Genomic DNA, 12,102 nt, shown 5'->3' with positions numbered 1-12,102 from the left:
AACTGAGGCAGAACAGCCAAGAGTAAACAACGAAACAACACTACAAAAAATATCCTAAGTCATATGTTTCAAACGAAAACCTTCCAAAATACACTTTGAAACCTCAACTGAGGTAGCAGAGACATAATAAACCGCAACTCAACACTACAAAAATATCCTCAGTCATGCATTACAAGTGAAAATCTTCCAAAATACACTATAAAACAACAACTGAGGTAGCACAGACAACATAAAACCACGACACAACACTACAAAAATATTATACTTTCCAAACGAAAAACTTTCAAAATGCACTTTGAAACATCAACAGAGGTAGTACAGACAAGATGAAACACGACTCAGCACTAGAAAAACATCCTAAGTCATACGTTCCAAACGAAAAACTTCCAGAATGCAGTTTGATACATCAACTGATGTAGCACTGACAATATAAAACACGACACAATGCTACAAGAATATCCTAAGTCATACCCTTTAAATGGAAAACTTCCAAAGCGTACTTTGAAACATCACTTGAGGTAGCAAAGACAAGATAAACCACGACACTACACTACGAAAATCTTTTGTCGTACGTTGCTAACAAAAAACTTCCAAATTGCATTTTGAAAGATTAAATGAGGTAGCACAGACAATACAAACCACAACACAAGACTACAAGAATATCCTAAGTCATATATTTCAAACGAAAAGCTTCCAAAGTGTACTTTGAAACTTCAACCGAGGCATAGAAGCACAGAAAAGATAAACATGAGACAACACCACAAAAATCTCTCAAATCATACGATTTGGTTTTTTTCCATTTGCATGGTCCTCTCTAAAAAACGCTATATTTCCATAAAAGCTCTCGGAAATACCTAAATAGAGCCTAAAAATTTAGCTCTAATTTCTACCCATCTCTCCGGTTCTCCGATGACTAGGTTAGGACCTTCCGTTGAAATTGCTCGCAAGGGTCCTGCCTGAATTGAGTGATTGGGTCCTGATCGAATTGCTTGCTAGGACCCCCCATCTTTCGTTAATTTACGCATGTTTATATTTCATCCTTGTATAAGCCTTTTCATGTTTTTTTTTTCCATTCGCATGTTCCTGTCTAAAAAACGCTGTATTTCGTTAAAGGTTCTTGGAAATACAGCAATAGAGCCTTAAGAATTTAGCTCTATTGTCAACCCCCCGTCCCTCCGGTGGAAAAGGATGCTCGGAACCTCCCGCCATTTCTCTTTAATTTACGCGTGTTTTTGCTTATATTTTATTATATGTCAGGTTTTTTCATGTTTTGTTTTTTCTGTTTGCATAGTCTTGTTTCAAAAAACGCTGCATTTTCGTTAATGGCTCTCGAAAATACCTCACTAGAGTTTGAAATTTTAGCTCTAATATCAACCCCCATCATCCGGTGGAAAAAGTCGCTAGTGCCCCCCCATCTTTCTTTAATTTACGCATATTTTTGTTTATATTTCATCCTTTTCAGGTTTAGTTTTTTTCCATTTGAATAGTCCAGTCTCAAAAACGCAGTATTTTGGTAAAGGCTCTCAGAATTACCTCAATAGATCCTAAAAATTTAGCTTAAATATCAACCCCTCCCCCGTTTAAAAGGTTGTTTGAGTTCTGGTTGAATTGGGTGATTGGGTCCTGATTTAATTGCTTGCTAGGACCCCCCATCTTTCATTAATTTACTAATGTTTTTGTTTATATTTCATCCTCTTATAAGCCTTTTCATGTTATTTTTGCATTTGCGTAGTCCTGTCTCAGAACGGCTGTATTTAGTTAAAGGCTCTCGTGTATTACTTATTTACTTATTTGTACTTGGATCAGGACACAAGCTATGTAGCTCTCCCTGACGACAGGATCTGATGGACTGTTGAATTCCACAGGTTACGGTCTTGGGTTAATGGGGCGATAATTTCAAGCCATGAAGGGTCCTATCTACGACCTTGTCTCTGGAATCTGCCGATTGGCTCGAGGTCGATTTGACTGTGTTAAGCCAAGTTTTTTTTTGTCCTCCATGTCGTCTCCTCCATTCAGGTGCTGGTTTGCAGCGTAAGCTTTGATTTGTGAAAGTCTCGGCTGGTCTTCGGCAAACATGGCCGAACCAGGACAGGGGGTGGCGTCAATAGACGTGATGTCTTACTTCGGGTTGCATCTTTGGCGGATGACCGTATTTGGGATTTGGTCGCTGAGTCGTAACCCCAATATGCTCCTCAGGCATCTGTGCTCAAAATTGTTGAGGGCGTGTGCCTCGGTGACTTATAAGGGCCACGTCTCACAGCCTTAGACTAAGACTGACCGGATGAAGGCATCGTAAATAAGAATTTTTTTCCGATGGATTTCCTTCGTTTTCCATAGCGGCTTCAACAGCTGTGCAAAGACAGCGGAAGCTGATGCAATGTGGCATTGGATTTTTTCGCTGCATCCGCCGTTAATGTTAATGTATGATCCGAGATACTTGAATTTATTGACTACTTTAATCTGCCTACGGTTAAGGGTTATAGGGGTAGAGTTTATATCTGGAGCATTAGACATAGCTTTAGTCTTGTCAATATTGATCTTGACCCCCACTGGGGCAGCAATTTCGGAGACTTTCAGAAGCGTTTTCTTGGCTTTGTCAACGGATTTGCGAAGAAGAGCGACATCATCGGCATAATCCAGGGCAGTGGTACTGAAATCAGGGCTAACCTCAACTCCTCCGAATTTTAGCATTGCTTTTTTCATTACTCAATCGATGACAAAAATGAGTAGTTCGGGAGTACACACCCTTGCCTCACACCGAAGTCGATATCGTATTGCGGAGACAGTTCTCCGTTCACCTTGATGCAAGCGCGTGTGTGTTGACAATAAGCCTGAATGAGTCGTATGATTGTAGGTGGGACACAGTCCTCTTCCATTGCCAACCAGATTCCTCCCCGGATAACTAAATCGAAGGCTGTAATGAAGTCAATGAAGACAGTGATGGTGATTTGTTGACGCTTGGCTCTATGTTCAAAAATCTGTCTCAAGGTGAAGCGTTGGTCAATACAGCCCATGAGAACTCGGAAACCAGATTGGTTGGGGTGGGTTCTTTCTTTGTGGCCTTTGCGGAATCGGTTAAGCAGAATCATTGCAAAGATCTTTGCCGCAATTGTCATAGGTGAGATCCCTCTGTAGTTTTTGCATTTAGTGCGGTCACCTATCTAGAAGACAGGCAGTATAACTGAGTCTTGCCATTCCTGAAGAAACCGTTTCTGAGACCAGATTGAGCAAACGAGCTTGTGTAGTTTCTCAGCGAGAATAGGAGCAGCTTTGCAGACTTCTCTCGGGATATAATCTGTGCCTGGTGCCTTGTGACTCCTCAGCTTCTTGGTTGCCTCCTTGATCTCTTCTATTGAGGTAGGGTGAACATTAACGTTGCTGTATGGGGCTTGTTGACTCGGTGGTAGTGAGTTATGGTTACGGTTTCTGGGATGGAGTCTAGTGGCGCTAATATTGAGGGGTGTTTGAGTGGAATGGATGTTGTGAGTGGGGTTAAGCAGCTTCTGGAAGTTGTATTGCCATCTTGCGATTATGTCATCTTATCCTGACTGAAGAGTTCCATCTTCGCCTCCCAATCCAGTTGAGATCTTTTTACTTTTCCCAGTTGCTTCTTTTAGTAGTTGGCACAGCTTTCTGGTATCTGGATGACTAGAGGTCATCTGCATATCTGCTGCCACGTCGCCCCAGTCTCGGATATACCTAAATAGAGCATAAGAATTTGGTTCTAGTATCAATCCCACCCCCCCGATGAAAAACGCTGCTAGGGGTCCTGGTTTAATTGGTTTCTAGGGTCCTCCAATGGCTAGGTTAGGACTTTCCGTTGAAATTGCTCTCTAGGATCCTGGTTGAATTGGGTGATTGAGTCTTGATTGTTTTCTATGCTAGGACCCCCAATCTTTCTTTATTTACGCATATTTTGCTGATATTTCATCCTCTTACAAGCCTTTTCAAGTTTTGTTGTTTTTCATTTGCATATTCTTGTCTCAAAAACGCTGTATTTCGTTAAAGGCTCTCGGAAATACCTCAATAGAACCCAAAAATTTAGCTCTAATATCAACCTCCCCCTCCCTCTCGCTGGAAAAAGTTGCTACGAGTCCTGATTTAATTGGTGGCTAGGGTCCTTCGATGGCTACGTTAGGAACTTCCGTTTGAATTGCTTGCTAGGGTCCTGGTTCAATTGGGTGATTGGGCCCAGATTGAATTGCTTCCAAGGAGCCCCCCCCCATTTTTCTTCAATTTAAGGATGTTTTTGTTTATATTTCATCCACTTATAAGCCCTTTCATGTTTTTTTCCACATAGTCCTGTCTAAAATGTTGTACTTCATTAAAGGCTCTCGGAAATCTCTATAGAGCATAAAAATTTATCTCTAATATCAAACCCCCCTTGAATAGCTTTTTTGACACCCCCATCGTTCTTTGATTAAAGCTGTTTTTGTTTATATTTTATCGTATGTCAGGTCTTTTTATATTTTGTTTTTACGTTTGCCGGTTTTTTTTAGTGCTTTTTATGTGATTTCACAGGTCTATAACGTTTTTTTTTTCAATAAACTTTGTATGTCCAAAGGCCCGTGTCTTTTTAGATTCATTATTTAGGTTAAAGCTTATATACCCAATAATTTACGCAATGAAATATCTAACAGTAAAACTAAGTAGCTTCTGTATGTCTAGATCACATAAGTGCGGAAAACTGGCAGGTGCATTTAATAATGTAAGAGTCAATAGGATTGGAGACGCTTGTGCACTAATGCGGAAAGGGTTGGAAAACATTTAATCGATTTGAGCATGATAAGTCTCATTACCGTGTAATTGGCGTATTCCTAGAATATATTCCTCGGAACAGAATATTAGAAACGGTTTTATTAGAATATTAGAAACGGTTTGAGAAAAAATGCATTGAATGAAAAATAAAGTATCAAAAAAAGTATTATGCAACAACCAACGTGTGTGTCCTCCTCAATTAAAAGTTGGGGATTCCCCTATGGACTCTGAAGAGACATATCACGTAAGAATGCCTCATTCGTAAACATTTCTCATTGCGTAAGAACTAAAGAAAAATCTCTTACGAAAAACCTTGAGATGTCTTGAAATGTCTTAAAGAAAAATGTCTCGATGAAAAATTAAATCTCAAAAAAGTATTATGTGACATTGATGTGCGCGCTCCCATTACGTAACACCTATGTGTGCGCTGTCATTACATAATTCCCGCGTGCGCTCTGTCACTACGCAATACCCACGTTTGCGCTGTGCTCAGTTACAAGCGGGGTTTCCCGACTGGTCCCCGAGGGCTCTGAAGCAAGGTTACACAAGATTGTGCTATCCGCTATTACATAATACCTGACCATTTAAAACAGGGTGTCTTTAAAACCAGGGGGATTTGTCTTCTCAGTATAAACATTGATGTAACACCTGCATCTCTTAGTCCCCTCCCTATGACGTAACAAACACCTGCTGTCCTGCTTGAAACAGGGCTGTGGTCGTATTCTGGAGGAGTTTCTTCCAGGGATGTCGTCAGAATCCAGGGTTGTTGTCGGAATTCAGGGTTGTTATCGGAATCCTGGGAGGGCATTTCGTGGAAACCCTAGAGCGGATACTACTCAGAATAAGATGAAGTATACTGGTTTTAAGTGGTAAATTAAGACTTTCTTAGGCTTAGATTATCATGATGATTCTAGCATCCTGAATAAGAAAGTGTTAGCGTCATAAATAAAGTTTAAATTCTCTTGTGGTTCAAGGGGCAGAAATAGGCTAAAAAAGTCAAATTAAGAAAACTAAGTTGCTTTAACTTGGAATGAATGAGGATAAACAGTTGATGCTAGGAGCCAATAAAATTGAACAAGTGGTAAGCTTCATCTTCTTATTTAGTTTTATTGTTAAGGCAGATGGATGCAAATAAAATGTAAATTGCGGGGTCGGAGTGTGTTTCCAGTGGGGAAACATTCTGATAAATAGATAGGTTAGACTCAGAACTAAAATTAGGATGTTATAAATTACTTTAATTACACTTGACAGGCGTGGTTTTGGAAACTTGTAGCAATGGCTGGTCGATAGATCAAGTTAGCTTTAATTCCTGGCTAACTTTTTTTTTTAGGATCGAAATTCGGCAACGAATCTAAAAGTATGGGAAGTGTATTAAACCTTTATCTTAAAAAACGGTGTGGAATGAAACTACCTTGAATTAAAGATGATACGATATGGCTTTCTCAAAATTCGCGAAATAAAATCATTTTTATTGAAATAAACATTATTAAATCATCGAGCACTAAGGCAATAAATGGTCTAATTTTAGGGGTCCATAATATTTAGAAACAATCTTTTTAATCATTTTTGATTTCTTAAGATCCTTTATCTTTAAGAAACAGTGTGGAATGCAAAAACCTTGAATTAATGATGATACGGTTTGGCTTTCTTAAAATTTACGAAACGAAATCTTTTTATTGAAATAAAATATTATTGAACCATCAAACACTAAGACAATAAATGGTCTAATTTTAAGGCTAGTAATATTTAGAGACAACCATTTTAATTATCCTTGACTTTTTAAGGGCTTTTATTTTAAAAAACAGTGTGGAATGAAAATACCTTGAATTAAAGGGTATACGGTATGGCTTTCCCAAAGTTACTAAATAAAAATTTTTGATTCAAATAAAATTCTATTGAACCATCAACAACTAAGACAATAAATTGACTAATTTTGAGGGCCCGTAATATCCTCAAATTTCTTTAGAATTGCCGTTTGGACATAATAGCACTAAAGCATAAAATACTGTATCTGAAAAAAAATACAGAAAATCCAATAGTTTCACTTGTATCTTCTTGAATATGAGGTGTTTTATAAACAGTTTGTAAGTACATGTTTGGTAATCCTTTTTGATTAGTTTTGTTCATATTTTTGTTTTTGCATCACTTCTATTTTATTGAAAAGAAAATTTATAGCTAAAAACATTAGTTTGCAGGATTCGAAGGACAGTGCTTATTTTTTTGTAAGACGCCAAATACCCTGCTTATAACTGTCTTAAAAGGGAAATTGAAAGGGTAGTAATCCTGACTTTTAATTGTTGTACTTTGTGTTCGTTTTGAACTTGTATCGACTATTCTTGGTATTTTATGTTGGTTTCAAGCCGATTTTTGTTTGTCATAACAATCTCTATTCGTTTTAAGTTGGCTTCTTGTATCTCCTCTTGTTTAAATTTTATAGTTATCCTTTATTCTTCTTTAAAACAACTAAAAACTTGAATATTGGTATTTATCAATATCTTTTTCATAAGACACTTTACGTCAAATTTTGTAATTTCTGGACTACTTTAAGAGATAGAACATTTTTTTCTTTGTAGTGTGACGTAAGACTTCCCTCAGTGATGCGAATTGCTCCTACCCCACTCTACAACAAATATGAAGAAGTCTATCGATTTGTTATAATCCTCAAGAAAGTCCTTGAAGCTGAGAGCTAGTGAAAATTTATGCTTGGTTTTCCTCGTTACTTCGTAAGGATTTTATATCATTCTATTACAACACCTCTAATACAAGCTTTGTTGAGTTCTTTATTTATTTTAGCCTTTTTTGTGGTATCGCTTTAGCCAACGTATAGGGACAGGGACTAAGTTAATATCGTACATAAATATAGTTTGGGCAATTTGAGGCGTCCTTAAATATTTTATTTTTACATTAGATTAATCTATTACCATATTCTCATGAGGTTTGAAATCAGCAAAAAAATCAAGGTCGCAGAGTGACTATTTTGCATCAACATACAAAATCTTCCGAAATCCAACTTCTACGTAGAACGGTCACCTCTTTGTCACGATGTTTTCTTATATTTTGTTGTGTTCTTAAAGTTGCTGTTGTTTTACCTCTTCTGATAGACGGGTGTTTGCATGTCAAAAGAATAAACAGTGTTAAAGAGTTTCTTGTACGTCATTTCGAAGCTAAAAATCTACTTCTACCCTAAAATTGATTATTTTCCTGTAAAATAACCTCTGATAGTTGATGTGAATTTGTGTGTGGCAATAGCCTTTGTAGATAGCTGTGAATCAAGTGGTATCCTTGATCTAATTGGAGGAGCTCGATTGTGCATGGTTTCCGTAACGCAAAATTTGCTGAAAAATTTTCAAATAAAACAGAGTGCAAACCGTTTTGAGCTGAAAAATGTTTGGTTGAACATAATTTCATTTCTGAGAAACTTTCGAGAAATAAAATTTTTGAATCATAGTTAAATGACTTCAGGGGGAGGTCATATTCCTTTAATTTTGTCGCAGGCAAGCATATAAAATAAAACGTTATTTTATAATCTAAATATTTTTGTAATTAAAGGAGTGGGCTGTTACCATTTCAGCAGAGCACTCATGATGCAGACTAAGTCAAAGAACATTCTCCAAATTAGTGAGTTTTACAGGTTAAATTACCTTTTCTTCCGTTTTACGCTGAGGACAAACAGGGGTATTAACTGGGAGGGGGAGGGAGGACCCACTCTCCAAGAAAACTCCCTCTACATTTTGTAAAGTATTTTTCTGGGGGAGCATTATCAATTCAGTTAATTCCTTGAAATGAAAAACAGCAAAAATGCGACCACACTGTAAAAGTAAGAAGCGATGCGGCTCAAAAGTAACCGAAACTCTAGGAAGCTGAGTCTTGATAACAATAGATACATCAACAGAATCAAATTTTGAGGCTTATTCATAATATATATGAATCACAAGGCTTAATGTTACCCATCAACAGTTATGAGCCTGACAAATTTTGCCTAATTTTTGAAAAAGGGGGAAATTCCCCCAAAGCATCGAGTGATTTCAATGGAAAGGAAATTTTAAATGGAGGGGGGCCTGAATGAGCAGCATTAAAACTTAAAACGAACATAATTTGTTACGTAAATGGGAGGGGTGTGCCCCCTCATCAATGCCTCACTCTTTACACAAAAGTTTTTTAAGAACCTTTAAAAAAGATTTTGATTCTGATTAAACGGTCCTTGTGTTTCAGGAGGCATTCTTAAATAATTGGAACAAAAAGCCAAACTCTAGCGTAAACAGCGAGGCACTGAGGAGAGGGCAACCCCCCTAATATATATGTAATAATTTCTGTTCGTTTTAAGTTTTAATGTTGCTCCTTACTTTCAATTGAAAAATTTTTTTTTTCTTATATTTGATTTACATCGAAATATAGGAACATTTTCCAATGACAAATCATGTGTTTTAATCAATCAATCAATTAATTTATTCAACCAATAAATTCACAACAAAAACACTTCAATACAGACTCCCCCGTAAGGCTCTATGACCAGGAAAAAACTGGGAAAAATAAAAATGAAACAAGTAAATTAAAAAAACCATTTATACATTTACATAATAAAAAAACATATTACATTTGCACCTTTCAGAGACTCAACACAAGATAAAAAAAAAGAAAAAAAAAAAGAAAAAATTACAATGTTTAGGACACTCAAACAATAAGATACTTCCAGAGACCCTCCATCCCCCAAAAACAAAATACCCCTTAAAAAAAAATTCAGAGGACTATCGCATGAATTAAAGATATTTCCAATCACATGTTCGAAGCAAAATCACGAGAAATGCTGATAACAGGTCAAACACCCCTCAAAACAAAAAATTTTGACCCAGGTAAGAGTCATCCATTCCAGAAAATAAAAACTAAAAAAAAACTGAATAAACATAGGTCATCAATACATTAAAAAATTCTTAAGATTATTTTGAAAGTACCAAACGAGTGAAATTATTGAGCTGACTCAGGTAGGGCCAAATGATTTGACAAAACGGTTAATGTATTCAAATCAGACCTCACCGATGGAGTAAATAAAATTCTAATATTCCTTAAATTACGAAGACGATACGTAGACCTATGAGTGACTAAAGGAGGAGTAGTTTGTAGGGCTACGGGAACATCACCATGGAGCTGATGAAAAGTGAAAGACACACAAGAAAGAATGTAGAGTGACTGTAAATCAAGTAATGGGGTACTTGGGTTAATTGTAGAACAATTTGTTACCCATATAAGCCTCTTTGCTTTATCATATAACTTAGACAGAGGTTCCAAAAAAGCAGAAAAAGTTGACATCCATATAGTAGAGCAAAAAGAGATGTAGGACTGAACTTAGCAATGGAACAGAATTTTAAAAACTGATCAAGGAAAAATATGTTTTAGCTTCCTCAGAATTCCAAGTCCAAGTCCAATATAATTAGTCCAATATGATGCTTGAATGAAAGGTTTTCATCGAGAAGATTTCATCGAGAAGATTTTCCGAGAAATCGGACAAACCGATCTTTAAGTCTACTGAGAAAACCCCCTCTACAGCTGGGTATCAGTTAATTGAGGGCATGCCATAAAATACGGGACAAATTAAAAAAATTGACCTAGCAATATTTAGGGCAAGACAATTAGTATCGAAACAACGGACGACTCTTTTAAAAAAGTCCACTAGCTTGGGAAGTATCTCAGACTCAGTTCCTACTGGAGTACCAAGGGTTCGGTCATCAGAGAAAGTAACGAGGTTGTCTTCATCCTGCGAAAGTGATGAATTTTTTTTTAGCGTTGAAGGATTCAGGATACCATAGGCGACAGCAAACTGTAGGTTTCTGTTTCTTAACCGCAACTATAAGGTCACTAATATAAATCAAAACAGAAACGGTCCAAGAACAGAGTCTTGAGGAACACCAAACTCAACTTCAGGCGAACAACAGAAAAGGGAATCTACAGAGGTATTTTACCTGACAAATAAGAATCAAGCCAAGCATGAGTCTGTCCTCTTACACCATTGTGTGATAGCCTATAAAGCAGAATCCCAAGGGTTAGAGAATCAAAAGCTTTACAGACATCCAGGAATGTAACAGCAGGAATCGCACCAGAATCAAGCGAGGTGTGTAGAAAATTTAATAGAGTGGACCATGCATGCTCCGTAAAATGTCCAGCTCGGAAGCCAAATTGAAAATCGTGGAAAAATCTCATAGCCTCTAGAAAAGTAAGAAGACGGTAAAACATTGCCTTTTCAAAAAATTTGCTAAAAACAGACAGCTAAGACATAGGTTGATATTTGGCTGGGTCAGTTCGTGGTCCACCTTTATATAAAACAACTACTCTAACTCGCTCAACAGAACTGGCGAAAAATAAAATTTTCAAATTGAAGATTTATTAGCTTTGTCGTTGGAGAAACAATTGAAAGGAAGAACCTTAACTACCTTAGTTGGAATGCAGTCAGGGCCATACGAGGAAGAACTTTTAACGCTATTTATAATCTTGACTACTTCAAAATCAGAAGCAGAATGCAACATCATCAACTTGAAACGAGATGGTCCAAGATGAAATGTGTAATCTGGTTGCGACAGCGAAGACCTGACTGAGAAGATGTAAGTGCTTCTTGAACAGACGGAACACCTTCAACAGTCACATCATCAACTACAAGACTCGGAGGGACAGAAATATCTGGAGAAGATTTCTTAAGGACGGAATTAATTACTTCCCAAGTTTTTCAAATATCCTTTTCATAATCCGAGAATTTTTGTAATAATAAAGGAATTTGCCCTTCCGGCACAAAGAGTTAAAAACATTCCTGTAGAGTTTAAATTGCTTAAGACGGGCAGCATTCAATGATGGCTTTGCTGACTTAAAAGAAATCCAAAGATTATTTTTTCTTCCTCAACTCTTTAGAAGGTTAAGGGTAATCCATGGGTTAAAAGGATTAGATCTTTTTGACCTTGAAGTAGAGGGGGACAGAGCACATTCATCAAAAACAGACTCCTTCACTGACTCATAAAAAGAATCAAACTTTGAAAAAAAATGATTTTCCTCACCAAAACTATTCCATGTGTTCTCAGCTAAATGGGATTTGAGGCTGATTAGTTTGTTCAAACAAAACCTAAAAGAAGCTACGGCAGATGCTGGAGTATTCCTACTCAACGTTTTTTTTAGATTAAAACAGGAAAGTAAAGGAAACTGCTCTAAAATGTCACTCCCTACAACGGAATTCCGATCCAAATTAAGAGACAAAAAATGTTATCAATTAAAAACGCTGAGGTATCAGTTAAACGTGTTGGGATACAAGCTGTTGATAGAGTCCTGGTAGCGAGCATAGTTGAAAAAAAAATCCACCATATTTTTGCA

The 12,102-nt window shown here is 37.1% G+C and overlaps 1 protein-coding gene across 1 annotated transcript in view; it reads left to right on the top strand.

Moving 5' to 3' along the window:
* The window catches only part of LOC148942921 (kynureninase-like), a 168,129-nt gene extending 160,584 nt beyond the window's left edge, over positions 1-7,545 (top strand). Inside the window, exon 9 of the mRNA XM_089102125.1 lies at positions 7,332-7,545. Coding sequence (XP_088958251.1) covers positions 7,332-7,448 — 117 coding nt within the window. The 3' untranslated portion in view covers positions 7,449-7,545. The remainder of the gene's footprint in view (positions 1-7,331) is intronic.
* The last annotated feature ends 4,557 nt before the right edge of the window (positions 7,546-12,102 follow it).

Source organism: Artemia sp. Qi Xiang Cuo, chromosome 16 (assembly GCF_049724085.1).
Source record: "Artemia sp. Qi Xiang Cuo chromosome 16, ASM4972408v1, whole genome shotgun sequence".
In the NCBI taxonomy this organism is placed as follows: Eukaryota; Metazoa; Arthropoda; class Branchiopoda; order Anostraca; family Artemiidae; genus Artemia; species Artemia sp. Qi Xiang Cuo.
Note: the sequence above shows the minus strand (reverse complement) of the source record. Positions and strands in the feature narration are given on the sequence as shown.